Source organism: Mustela nivalis (assembly GCF_964662115.1).
Source record: "Mustela nivalis genome assembly, chromosome: X".
Classification (NCBI taxonomy): Eukaryota; Metazoa; Chordata; class Mammalia; order Carnivora; family Mustelidae; genus Mustela; species Mustela nivalis.
The window spans coordinates 106908770-106923756 of record NC_139040.1 but is presented as its reverse complement, the minus strand read 5'-3'; the positions used below and the strand labels follow the sequence as shown (position 1 = coordinate 106923756).

General features: G+C 39.5%; 1 protein-coding gene across 1 annotated transcript in view; it reads right to left on the bottom strand.

Annotated features, from left to right (window-relative positions):
* Window positions 1–14987, bottom strand: part of DMD (dystrophin) — a 2004585-nt gene that overhangs the window by 366122 nt on the left and 1623476 nt on the right. The window contains exon 53 of the mRNA XM_082716529.1: window positions 4655–4827. Within this exon, the coding sequence (XP_082572655.1) occupies window positions 4655–4827 (173 nt within the window). The remainder of the gene's footprint in view (window positions 1–4654; window positions 4828–14987) is intronic.

The window sequence follows — 14987 nt, the reverse complement described above, 5'->3', positions numbered from 1 at the left end:
TGGCTTTGAATGACACATTAGACCAGATGGCCTTAACAGATACATACAGAACATTCTAGCCCCAAACAGCAGAATACACATTCTTTTCAAGTGTACATGGAAGACTCTCCAGGATAGATCATGTGATAACCCACAAAACAAGTTTCAAAAAATTTCAGAAGACTGAAATCATATCAAACATCTTTTCCGACCACAGCAAGATGAAACTAGAAATCAATCATAAGAAAACAACTGCAAGAAACACAAACACATGCAGGCTGAACAACATGTCACTGAAAAACCAATAGATTGATGAAAAAGTCAAAGAGGAAGCCAAGAAATACCTGAAGGCAAATGAAAATGAAAACACAGTGGTCCAAAACCTTTAGGATGCAGCAAAAGCAGTTCTAAGAGGGAAGGTTATAATGATAAAGGCCTGCCTCGAACAGCACAATCTCAAATAAATAATTAAATCTTACACCTAAAGGAAGTAGAACAAAGTCCAAAGTCAGTAGAAGGTAGGAAATAATAAAGATCAGAGTGGAAATAAATGAAACCAGAGGCTTAAAAACAATACAAAACATCAGTGAGACTAAGAGCTGGTTTTTTGAGAGGATAAACAAAATATGAACTCTTGAGTCAGAGTCATCAAGCACAAAAAGAAGGAGGAGTCACTATTTGCCTGGCAGGAGAAATACCATGATCACACAAGAAGGAAGAAAACTTGAATAAAATCAGAAATGAAAGAGGAGTTACTATGGACATTACAGAAATACAAAGGATTGGTTATAAAACATTACTATACAAATTATATGCCAACAAATGGGACAACCTAGAAGAAATGAACGAATTCCTAGAAACATACAGCCCTCTGAGACTGAATCAAGAAGAAATAGAAAATGTGAGCAGATACCTAGCAATGAAATTGAATCGGTCATCAAAAAACCCCCAACAGACTAAAGTCCTGGACCAGATGGTTGCACAGGTGAATCTAACCAAATATTTAGAGAAGGGTTAATACCTATCCTTCCCAAAGTATTCCCCTCAAATAGTAGAGCTTGGCGTTTTTTTTTTCTTTGTCTAATTTAGCTAAAGGCAGCAAGCACAACCCCCTGAAACAACTGTGAATACTTAAAAGAAACGTGCCATCCGGTGTAAATGATAATAGTACAGGGAAGACCTCAAAGTGAAGGAACCGTCAGAGAGGGGGATATTCAGAGAGGGATTTGGATGAAAAGGTGGAGGATGAAAGGAAGGATGGCATTCCAAGGGCGAGGACCAGCAAATGTATGTACTCCCATGGGCAAGTGAGAAAACTAGTGGAGAGCAGCAATGGGGTTGAAAAGCAGAATCTTTTTGGCTCAGAGAATCCATGCTGGGGAATAATTAGATTGCTGCTTGGTGAGGAAGGAACGGGGAGGTAAGGGAAGAACAGGAAAGAAAAGGGATTATCAAGGTCTTAGCAGGTGGAGAGTAGATGAGCCACAAGCCACTAGATTCTGGTGACTACACATAAATTTCATGAAAGCCATGATTTTTCTCTTGCCAGTTTTGCTCAGTTGTATCCTCAGTGCCTAGAAGAGTGCCAAATACATAGTAAAGACTTAGTAAATATTTGTGGAATGAGAAAAATAAATGAATGAACAAGTAAAATATGGGCACCAACAAGACTGAAGTTTTTCAGCAAGGGAAAAATGTGCTAGAAATGTCCAAGGAAGAATATTTTTGTAAATGTGATATGGATGATATCGATGCATAAAGAAACAGAGACAAATCTATCAACATAAAAAGACATGATGGAGACTTACGTAAGAATCATAATCATAGGCAGAGAAAAGACATAGGGCAGAAAAAAATAAATGGAAGGAAAGCAACATAATCTGGACTTGGAACCGGAAACACAAGGATACCTCTTATGAGCCAAGGGAATGCAAAGGGATACTGCAAAATCATTTGGATTCCAAGGAGGTGATGGGGATGCAGGAGGGCACTTATGATGAGTGCCAGGTGATGGATGGAAGTGTTGAATCACTAAATGTTGCATCTGAAACTAATATTACACTGTCCCGTTAACTACCTGGAATTGCAATAAAAACTTGAAAAAATGGACACCTGTGTAATTAAATACTGATGTCTCTATACTTTGAGATAGAAAAATGGCTTCTGAATCCCTTTTAAGATAATGAACCAACCTACATCTTTTATAGGATGAAATGTTATAGCTTGGGCAAACACCGGGCAGTTTCTCTGTGCTATCTTTGCAACTAGTTTTTAGTTGTGGTGACTTTTCACCATAAAATAATGCTGATGGAGGAACTGACTAGACTCATAAAGCCAGCTTCTAAGCATCATGAATGGTTCTGTGTCTGACTCTGCCAGGGTCCAGTTCTCCTGCCTCATCACCATCCTAAATTGTTGCCTGTACTGGGCTGCTTTTGGCTGAAATATGTCATTCGATCTGGACTGACGGATACCCTTCCTTCAATGATATGTCAGGAAAGGGACTGAAGCCCTCTGATGTGAAGAATTATTTCTTTTCTTTTTTTTTTTTTAATTTGTAAGCTAGTCCTTAAAAGGCAAAGTGTAATATGAGAAAGGTCTACATAGAAGCCGAAACCATTGATTGGAGTATTTAAATTCTGGAATTTGCAGCACCTTAGATAAGCCAAGGTAACTGTTTTCTACTTGATTAATGACAGCAAGAATTAAACTGCAGGGCCTGGCATATGGGAAATTGCTGAGAACGAAGAGCCCATATTTTGGCTGACACGCTGTTTGCCGCTTTCGATTGCTCTTTCATTTCATCAAGTTCACATGAAGGAGAGGAAAGGCACTGAGTGATGTGCAGAACAGTTAGAGCAGCTTTCTTCTCTCTTCCCTGCAAAAAAGAATAACTTTCTTCTTTTTTAATTTATCTGCCAATATCTTTCCCATTTCACACATCTCATTCCTTTTTAATGACAGAGGTTATGAAAGTGGCCTTTGTCATTACGCTCACTGACCTCTCTTCGAGTTTAAGCCATGGGAAGCGAATGGAGTCTCGCTGCCTTTGAAAATGCCACTGCCCTCTGTTGTCCCCAGTGCACCCTAAACACACTGATACAACATCATGGACCAAACAGAGAGATAAAAATGAGTGTGTTGGGAGCTGGGATGCAAACTTGGGGGGAAAAGCTTATAGGTAATAAAAGAAAAAATCCTTTCCTTCTCCTAGAAATATCTGTTTCTCTTTTCCATCCTTTCATGTAGTATGTATTTATGTGTCAAAGTAAGGTGAGTCCTACCTTTTTCTTTCTGCTTTATACTCTACAGGATAATATGATGGTTAAAAGCTCAGAGTGTGGAGCCGGACCCCCTGTATTCAGTCTTGGATCTGTAACTTACTAACTAAATGACCTTAGACAAAAATTATTTAGCCCCTCTGTACCTCACTTTCTTTAAATATAAAGACAGAATTAAAAAAAAAAAAACAGGGCCTAACATGTAGGGCTGCTGAGAGCATTAAGTGGGTCAAGAAATATAAAGTGTCCATGGCATGTAACGATTGGTGATGCACCGTGCATTAGTTGCTATCATTCTTATTATTTCACATTAATACAGGTATTTACTAGAGTGCTTTTGTATTACGAAATTTCAGTGGTACTTTCCCTCATTATTGAAGTAAATATGCTATATGTCAAAAGCCTGGCCAATTCAGAAGAACAGTAAAGAAGAAAAAGAAATCTCCATTCTGTAATCTTACAACCTAGAGGTAGTACCACCTCTCAGGGTTTAGTGCGCTCCCTCGTAACCACCGCGATGCTTATTCACTCTCTTCTACCAACCCTCCAGTCTGACCCTAGACACAGAACAAAGCACAACACATTTTTTATGAAGACATGTGAATTAGGACAAGCGACTGATTAGAAAGCAGGAGACCTGACCTCCACTCTCTGAACTTCCTGTGTCATTTACGTGACACTGGGCATTTCACTTAACTATTTCTGCTCTTTGACCCCCACTGAACCAATTCATAATGGGTGTAGCAAGAGTTTTACTCTGCACTCCTTATAACAACGCTGAGCTGTATTCACTAGCTTCTCAGGAAAAAGGTGATAAAAAGAAAGGGGCAACTATACAAGAGAGGAGAGTAGAGAACAACAAAAGGCTTAGTTTCCAGAGGACGCCGTGACAAAATCTGAGAGGGAGCTAAAGACCAGATGTTTCTATAACCTCTCCCTAGCTGCAGGAGCTATGGAGAGGTCTCCTCGAAAGTTACAAGGCATCAGGGTATTTAAGGAATGTCCTCTGTTATGCATTTAGAATAATGCCAAAAAAAGAATTCCATGATAAATATATATTGATTTTATCACTTTCTGTATAATCCTGTGGTAAGCCAAGAGAGAACTCTATCAAATTAGGATAGCTGTGTTCCTCATTTAAATTCACTCTAATGCCTTAATATGTATCTCTCCCATGGTTATAAAACACTGCCATTTTAATCTAATCTGAACCCTCAAGTATCATCTCCATACCAAGCAAATGAATGATTCATTTATTCAAAATAAAATGAATCATTGTGAAATTGGGTGATTTACATAAACATATGAGATATTAGCTGCTTGAGCTACGAAAGGGAAAGAAATCTTCCCATTTTAATTCATTTCTGGCTTTTTCGTCCCCGATCTTTTCCTACCTAATGTTGAGAGACTTTTTCCGAAGCTCACTCCACTTGAAGTTCATGTTGTCCAAACGTCTTTGCAACAGGGCTGCGTCATCAGAACCTTCCAGGGATCTCAGGACTTTTTGGCCATTTTCATCCAGGTTGTGATAGATATCTGTGTGAGCTTCGATTTCTCCTTGGAGGTCCTATGAGACAGCAGGAAGAAGAACACGGGAAGAATTACCAAACAGAAGAGATTGGCTAAATGTGAGTCTGGAGAACTGTAAAAAATAAGCTGCCTATTCAAAAGACGTTTCAATTAGGCCACCTAACAAGAAGATGCACCTCCAACTCACTCTTCTTGGTTCATTATCTCTTCATGTTATTATGTAGATTGGCAGTGGACAACTTATTAGGTCTAATAAATTTGTTCCTCAATGATATGAATTGGAACATGATGCACCTGCAACTTTACGAATTTTGTAAGTTACACTGACGGGTCCACAGACAAAAGATGATGTTTTCTGGAAGTGATATGAAATAACATTCCGTGATGAAGTGCATCCCAGGGCCAATCATTTCATTACACTACGGGTTAAGTCATATTTTCCATGCATCTAAGTAATCTGTAGAGTTGACTCAGACCATAAAAGCATGGAGAGACTAATAAACAAGGTTGTGCTCGGTCCACAGCTCCAGCACATTAATGGGATTCTATCATAGGAGAGCATCTTCTTGACAATACACATCAAGTTCACCTTGGCATTATAGCATCACACATTTATTACAGCATCATACATTCATTAGTAAGATTTTCCATTTAAAATACCATCGTATTTTTAGGCTTGACAGGTAGAAAGTCCATAGGACCTTGATAAGAGTTATCGTAAGAGATTACACATTCCACCTCATTTGTATATACACAGAACAAGAAAATTATCACAGTAGAAGAATCTGACCTTTACATGGTATGTCTTCCTGTGTAACATTTTCAGCTTGAACCGGGGACTACAGCACTGATCCTGTTGCATAGCAATCCTGAGAAAAACCAGCGACTGAAAGAGTCCTGCTTTAAAATGCCAACTTTGCTTACATTCTGTTGACAGAATGAATTTCAGAGCACAGGCTTCACCAGTCAATAATAATAAACAGCCACTTTGTACTCCTCGCTAACCGGTGGCCAGGCCCGTGGGTGTGGGAGGGACCTCAAAGAGAGGAGGCCTGGAATATGCAACTGACAGTTTATATTAAACAGCCAACTTTTCTTATCATTTTGCCATTATAAGCCAGAGACATTATAAATTCATTTTATATATGTGTTTCCCTCCTTGTTCCCAACAGAACACTCAAAGCCAAAGGAACATTCCTTAGAGAGCTGCCGGGGACCAGCATTCCTTTCTGCCTACACAATGAATGGAGGCTTTGTACATTATCTGACTTGCTTTTAGAGATTTGTATGCTTCTGTTCAACAAGTTGAAAAATTCATTCTGAAGCTCCGAACAATTGGATTGATCTGTGTAACTAGGAACTTTTATTTTTTTCCGTTCCCTCTTTCTAAAATAGAATTAAATTACTCTTCTGAGGCAAGGGGGCAGTGGCCGCAATAACATGTTAGCAATTCTGAAGGACTGGCCTGCATTTTCAGTCTCTGACTCTTAGATTCAGAATGTTGCACAGCTCAGGTAGATGGACGATGAATGTTTCCCATCACTCTTTTTGGCAGCCGAAGTATCATGGATGGAACCCTAAAGAGAATTTTGTCCCATTCTCTGTGATGGGAAGCCACGAGGGGGAAAACAGATCGAAGGACATCCAATGATGAAAGAAGGGAAATACTCTAACAGACCAGTAACCTCTACCTCTATCCCATCACAAACAGGCTCCTTCTAGAAGGAAATAGCCTGATTTTGAAATGAGTTCATGTGTTGGAAAACTAGCACTGGGCTTCTTGCCAAATGGAGTCTGATAAAACAAACATATTTCTCTTCTAGGTGTGCATACCTACACGGCACAAACTGCCCTCCCGAATTTGCCACTTCCTCAGAAAAGGAGAAAAGTGAGGTTAATTTATCTGAATAAATCAGGACTCCAAAGCAAATAGATCCAGGTTATCTACATAATTCCCCCACTTTTCTCTTTTTACTTTACTTTTCTTCTTATAGTACTTGATTGAAAACTTTGCCTCAGAGGATACACTTAGGGGATTGAAACCAAACCTTTAGTTGCTCAAGAAAATAAGATATATTGTGATTAATACAACAAACTTTCTTCATTAACATGAATACAAATGGGAGTTCACCTGAATTTTTATATGCTGCATTGAGAGTGAGACCCAGGCTCTATCAATGGTTTCTCAAGATTATGTATATCAGGAAGTCATCAATACCTCCTTGAAAAATGAGAGGTCTTCCCAAGCTTAAATAGGAAGTTGATTCATTAATTTGTTAATTTTTATCTTTACCATTTTCATTATACCACACAGAAACATTACTGTTGTGTCATCCACAAAGAAGTAAACAGAAAATCGGTAAACCAGTATTTACTGAGGACTGATTATCTGTCTAGTCTCAGCTGGGAGAAAATGAGAGGTATGCAAGAGACAGCTCAGTCTTTATACTTCCTAAAATCTAGCACGTGCTTTTTATTTAATTCATATTACCACCTAAATATTGATGGTAATTTCCTGCCACACCTCATATGTGTTGGCATAAAAACTACCCCCCCACCCCTTGGAAGTTCAGAGTGGTTGAAGTCAAGTCTTGGCATTAGCCAAAAGGTAACTCATAGCTCAGTATTCCTTCTCTGGGTCATGGTGCTGGCTGAGAGCGACAAATGACACGAACAGTAAAAGGTATAAAACACAAATGTGCCTCTTTATTCTTCCTCTTGGTGCCATGAAGTACATGTTTTCTCTGTTTTTCATATGAGAGCACTGAGGTAGACAGTTGTTTAACTGACTCCCCTAAAGTCACCTATCTCGTAAGTAATAGAACTTGAGTTATGTTGACTCTAGAAGATCTTGGGCTGTTCCCATTGCCCCATTTGCTATGAGCACTGGCTAGAAGAGACAGAAGTTGCCTAAGCTGAACAAGACTACTCCTGACAAGGGAGGAATAAACAGCTATTGAGGGAAAAACACCCAGAAAGTCAGCATTACTGATTTTGATTGGAAATTGACCCACATGGATTGATTTATTCTGCATAAAAAATGGGATCCTGACTACCCTTTTCACTTCTTATTTGATTATTGTGCATCTGGGACCATCTGTGAGCAAAACCTGGAAGTTTCTGAGGTCTCCTGACTAAAAAATATCCTTACTGCCAGAACAGAAATTCTCCCTTCAGCAATGTGTTCCTTTGTCTACAAGAGCCACGTGAACATTACACCAAGTACTGACTTGACATATCAGTATCAATGTAGCTCGCCCATGTTCTTTGGGGACAATAGGCTGGTAGGGAATCTGTCAAGCTATGGGACTCAGGTAGCCTGCTCTAGAATGGAGTGGAGTGTCGGTGAGGAGCCGAAGGCATTTTTTTTGTTGTTTGTTTGTTTGTTTTTTAAGGAAGCTGCCATGCTGTAGTGGAGATTTCTCAATACAAGTGGGCAGCATGAGTTTTTGGTAGGAGGAGACATTGACAGGACAGGTAGGAAGGAACACTCATACCCGCATAAAACTACCATGATCGCATTTAGCTTAAGATGGCCACAGAAAAGCAAGGGGGGTTTAGTAAAGAGAATTCTCAGACCATAGCCCACCCAGACAAAAAGGAACTTTTGCAGGCATTTTTAGGTAGTTTTATTTTACTTCTGACATAACTAAAAAAAAAAAAAATCACTCAAAGCTAGAGTCACCACATCCAAGGCAGCCTATCTAATGTTTCTCTTCTTTTTGTAATTGTATTCTTTAAAAAGAACAATAATAAATGAACAGGGGGACAGGTATTTGTTATATAACCATAAAAACAAGTGCAGCGGCCACGACAATGTGTATAAGACTTATGCTACACCAGACGCTGGCCAGAGCACTGGATGTTCGTGAGCTGCTGAGGCCTCTCAGGAACTTTCTCGGGTAGACATAATTAGTATTTGCATTTTACATACACAAGAGTGAAATTTCAGAGAAGTTTAAGTAAAAATGCCCAAGGTCACATGGCTAATAAACCATGCAGCCAGATTTCAAACCCAGACTGTTGGAACTCTAGAGACTGTTGTTGTTAACCACTAGGCTATGTTGCCTCTGAGTTTTTTTTTTTCTTCCCTCTATTCATTTTAAAATTTTCCCAATAGGAGCACCCGGGTGGCTCAGTCAGTTAAGTGTCTGCCTTCAGCTCAGGTCATGGTCTGAGGGTCCTGGAATCTAGCCCCCCCGCATTGGGTTCCCTGCTCACTGGGGAGTCTGCTTCTCCCTCCCCCTTTGCCTCTCTCCCTGCTCATGCGCTCTCTCTATATCTCTGTCAAATGAATACATAAAATCTTTAAAAAAATTTAAAAAATCCCAGTGAATTCTTCCTGGTAGTCACACTCCTACCTCAGTTTCAGCCAATCTAGTTCTGCCATCAGCCAATGCAGAGTTATGTTTTCCATACCTCAAGAGTCTCTGTATGGTCTTAATAACATGAGACTGTTAAACACATCTGAAGCAGTGGACAGAGACATACTCAACTGAACAAGAGAGAACGTAAGATAATTGAGAAAATGGGTGCCAGTAAAATCTGTAATTTTTTGCCTCCCCCCACTAAGAACCATAGAGCTTCAAGGTCTGTGTACTTGGAGAGCAAACCTCCAAGGTGATATCAAGAAATTCAGTGGTAAGGCAAGTGGCATGTCCACAGCCCAGCGGTTTTAGGAGTAGGAAGAATCTCATTTCCTGGAGAACTTTTTCAAATCTCACACCCCCTTCTTGTCCAAGAGTCTAGTCTTCTCCTGTCTTAAGTGCCCTTTCTCAGTCTCCAGGGAAAAGCAATGGTGAAGTGCCATTAAGGAATCATGGTTTGAGTCTGTCCTTTCTCTTTCCCTTACGAGCTGCTTAAGTTTGAAAACTCTTTGGCTTCACTAAATATTAAATAGTAATTCACAGCTGGGTTGCTGTGAATATTACATGGAATAATTTTTGTAAAATACTTTGAACCGTGTCCAGAACACAACAAGCCTTTAATATGCAATAGCTAATATAAGGATTGCTCTTCTGAGAGAATCAGGGTGGAAATCAAGTGATAGACGTCATGAACTAATGCGACTTGGTTTGAGCCTTGAAGGATGGATAAGACCGAGAGAGAGAGTGACCGAAGAGAGCGTTCCCACCGTGAAGAAGTGTGTAAGAATGGCAGAAGATGGGAGCAAATTTGGTTTAGAAGCAGAACAATGAACAACACAGCCTGATTGGAACACATGATGCGTGTTAGGAAGCAACAGATGGAATGTAACTGAGGTCCTTAAACTAAGCAGGATGCAGACCTTTTTTCAGGAAGGCACTGAGAATAAAAGTTTACAAGAAGTACGACAAACACAGGATCATGGATTATTATATTTCTACTCTCTCATTCAACAAGTAGAATAATCCCACTGGGTCCCTAAGTAATAAGACAACTGGGGAAGAATATGAAAACTAATAAAAGTTTTACTAGAACCAAGATAAAGAAGAGAGATGTCGAGAGTCAGTTAGGGCAACACTCCTCTTTTTATTATCCAAACAAATGGTTATGATAGTATTCCAAAACATCCTGGGTACCAGTATCCAAATATTTTCTTTCCTATGTACATGGAATTACTTGTCTAAAAAAAGAACTCAGCAAACAATAACCTCCCTATCGTGAATACAACCAAGATGTCAGCAAGAAAATGAACAAAAACCTGCAGGAAGAGCAAACATAAGTGACCACATCTCCCTATAAAATTCATTACAGACACACAATCTCTAATCTTTTCTGAAAGCAATTAGTAGGCAAATAATGGTAAGGCCATTAGTTCCTCTTTACTGATAACTCTCACCTAATTCAAATATACTTGATAGGAAAAAAAAAAAAAAAAGAGTGGTGATCTGATTTCCAAGAACTTAAAAGTTCAGAAACAGAAGATCCAAAACAGGAGAGAAGGTATCATCAAGGCTCCACTGCATGTGGCAAGGGGTGATACACAACAGAGAACCAGAAAGGTGTGGAAGGAGGTGCCAGCACAGAGAGTTGACCCGGGATTCCCAGTGTGCACTTCCACCCCTACATACTAGCGCTTGAATGTATCACCTCACTAGGCATGTGAAACAAAATCATTCCTGTTAGTGATGAAGATTGTAAATTCAGCAGAGAAAGCAGGTGTATACTCAGTAAACTATTTAAGAAGGAAATAGTATATATAAAACTCTTTAAATGAATTTATCCAACATAGTTATCCTGAAAAGGCGTTGATGTTTTAAAGAAATTCAACAAACGAAATACACACACAAAAGTAAAACTACCTTAGCTTGGCTATTCAAAATGACTTGCGAAACATGCACTCTGAATACTTGAGGTTTGGGTGCACACACACACACACACACACACCCCACCTCTATTCCATTATGAGAACAGAAATTGAGAGTAAATCCTTACAAACGTTTACAGCAATCTAAAAATAAAAGGCACGAGGTTGCATTTTGCGTCTGGTTTTTGTAGTTTTAAAAGTAATTCATTTTTATTGCATGTTACAAAAGTATCAGTCTGGTATGGATTGGACATTAAAACTAGCAAAACAAAACAGAATTATCCTTTCTAATGGATTTTTTTGAGTAGCACCCACGTAAAGGAGCTAAACCTACAATCTTGACCTTATAAGGACTCTAATCTAACCACCAGACCTTCCTAACTCATTCAGGAAATGCAGTTGAATAGAGACCTACAGAGGGTGTGACAGTTTCCCCCTATTCCGTATGTGGATATGTGGCCATTGCAATCCTTGTAAAAGCAGCGGGGTGGTCATCCCAAGAGAAACAAGAGTTAATTTGAGGACTGCCGTTTGGCTTGGAGCCTGGTTGCTCTAGGGAGATAAGGAGTGTGTTTTCAGGTCCACTGCACCGCAATGCATCTTAAATGGGCAGCTATGGATTTAGGAGTCCACAGGCTGTGCTTTAAAAATGGCTGTTATTAAGGTCCTCAGAGACTATTATCCTGCAGGGTTTGTTGTCTTTGCTTTCATATCTCATTCGAAAATTCTCACCCCTTATGCACCTGAACAGTGGAGAGAAGGGATATGCTCTCCTGCCTCAGTACATTCCCAGGTGCAAGCCTTTATTTCAAAATCTAATCTTTAAAAATGCCGGGCCTACGGTGGATTACCCTGGAGGAAACTGAGCAAAATCCCATTTGTCAGACCGCCTTAAGCAATTCCAAACTCGGGTAACACGTGATGCTTTCTCGCCTTGTCTGACCCTCTGGTTTACTCTAGCCTTAAAATTACTTTTTAAAATCAAAGCATTCACTTCAGACGTACTAGGTTGGAGGTAAGAAGAGAAGTGTCATGTTTTTCCTAGTTACTTTTTATTCTGTCACAGTGCAAAAATGTTCTGCATATTGATTCATCACACAAACAGGCACTTACGTGCCTATCGTACTTCCAAGACATTGCTAGGAGCTACAAGAACACATATAAGAAAGATGTAGTTCCAGCCCTTACGTTAGTCCGTCGCTTCCTTCCTTCTTCTTTTCCTTCCTTCCTTCCTCCTATCTTACCTTCCTTCCCGCCTTTTCCTTCCTCCCACTAATATTTCATATATCAGCATCTAGGCCCACAGTGGTGAAAAGCCAACAAACTTCTACCTTCTCGATGTTCACAGCATTACAGGATGAACAGAGAGAGAAATCACATAGACAGGAAAGAAATTCATTTGTACATATTATTTGATCCCCATAGCCAAAGAGAACTCCCCCTCCACACACACCACATGTATACCATTCTTCTCACCACAGCAGACATGACATACTATAAAAGTATTTGAGAATGATTACCTGGGGGGGCAGTGTTCAGGGTAAATGGCAATGGCTGCAGAGAGAGAAGGGAGGCAGGAGTTTAGCTGACAGGCAGCCTTAGCCATTCTTGAGCCAATGATGTGGTGGCTCCAAAACCAGGAAGGAAGGAGGAGGGATGCGACCATCACCACGTGCTCATAAACTACAGAAATAGCTGCATGTGTGACTCACTTTCATCATTCCCTTGGTCTACCTTTGGAAGGTAGAATTAGGCAAAGTGATAACTGTTCACAAAAGCATTTTTAAAGGCAGAAATGTTCTTTTAAAAGTTTCCTTTCCTCAGGAGTAAGACAAACATTATATATGCTGCATTTTGTTTATTTTTTAATGATTTATTTTTATTTATTTGAAAGAGCAGGGAGGGGCAGAGAGAGAGAATTCCAAGCAGACTCCCCACTGAGAGCAGAACCCTAGGCAGGGCTCGATCCCACCACCCATGAGATCAGGATCTGAGCCGAAACCAAGACGCGGGTGCTCTACTGACTGAGCCACCCAGGTGCCCCATAGATGCTGTGTTTTAAACACACATATACACATACTCACCCTTCGGTACCAAGGAAATTACAATGACAAGACAAGGGCAGACACCAAAGCTGCACATAGACACAGGAGACTCCCACCTCAAATGCATTCTATGAAAGGCTCCTAAAGTATATGGGAGTGGGTTTTAAAGGACACCCAGTCCTGAGAAAGGGTGGGTAGAGTAACACTGCATGGGGTGTTTTAAAGAGTTAACGTGCCATGGACACAGCGGGGAGCTAATGTCACTACCCATTTAGCTCAGTACTTAAGTTATAAAAAAGAATGACATGCCTGCATGATGTTGGTGGTAGAAGATAAAACAAGACCTTAGGAGAGCTGTTTTCTTTTTTACTAATATATCTGAAATTCATATAAAAAGCTATACTGTGTTGCAATATTTTCCCAGATATTGCTATATGGCTTCGTTCATAATTGGGTATTTCCTCCATGAGACATCTTTCAGAAGATCATTGCCAATGGTAATCTTGAAAGGCCTTCACACTTAAATTTGAGATGGCACATTTAAATCACAGAGACAGCCACATATGAAAAGTCTACGATGTTGAAGGTACTTTTGGTTTTGTATTATGTTTTATGTGCAGGAATCAGGCCATTTGAAGATAACTATCCTTATCTGAGAAAGACCAGATGGGCCTTTTCGACAATGAAACATATTTATTATTGCAGAGCCACGATGAGGGGTGGAGGGGTGGAGTGGAGGGATAAAACAGGGCAGAAAACTAATACTCACATTCCTTATAAATCCTCCTCATCAATTCTATGAAGTAGGCCTTCTTATTCCCCCATTGAGGAAGGTACAATTTGAAGAGATAGAAAGAATCTTTCTGAATCTCGCAGCCGTTAGCTGGCAGAAGCAGGATTAGGGCACAGATCTGTCTGAATTGGTATTCTTCTGATTCCCCTTAATTCCTCCCCACTCTTCAAATACAAAGCAAGTATCTTCTGAGTTGGGCTACATGTCATACAACACAATAATTAATTCATTAAAGTACTTGTGATATACTTAGTTTGTGTAATTTTCAGTGATGCTCTGAGAGGAGTGTCCAGGCAACTGAATTAGATTCCAGTTAGGTATTTCCTTATTTATTCCTCCTTAGTCAACTCTGAACTCACACCTTTCATGACTTTCAATGGCTCTAAATGAACAGAACACATTCTTATTCTTAAAACAGTCAACTGTCTTCCCATCGACTAATATACATCTGGTTATATTTATCTATACAATTTGTCTATAATATGTACAGAATTGAAAGTTAGAAAAGCTCCTATTTCCTGAATCTCCTTGTCACAGAGCTCTTTCTTTTCTCCCTAGACAATCAGTGTAGTTCAAGACTATATTAGAAATAAGCAATTAGTTGACGTCAAGTCTCATCTTATCCCAACAGCAATATGTAAGAAGATGGCAAGAACATATGGGAAAGTGCCATAATTATTTTTGACAATACAGTAGAATTCATAACAGTCATGTAGCTAATTTCCTCTGGCTCATTTTAATTATGAATGTTGTAAATGCAGAACAACTTTATTCCGTCCCCCACCCCTCCAAAGAAACCCCTCATAATATCCCAATACAACCACCAACAACCCGACACTGAAGCAACTGTTTGGAATGGATTAATGACGTCATAAATCTAAGATGATTTTATATCTTTTCACTTTAAATAGCAGAACAGTTTCCAAATAATTCACAAACACACATTGGACATGACTGTATTCATTAGCGAGTATTCATTCCTCAAAAGCTTAGAGATATTACCTTTAAAATGAATTCTAGGTATCCATAAAGAGTGAATGTTAAAGAAGGTTCTAGTATCATGATGTTAA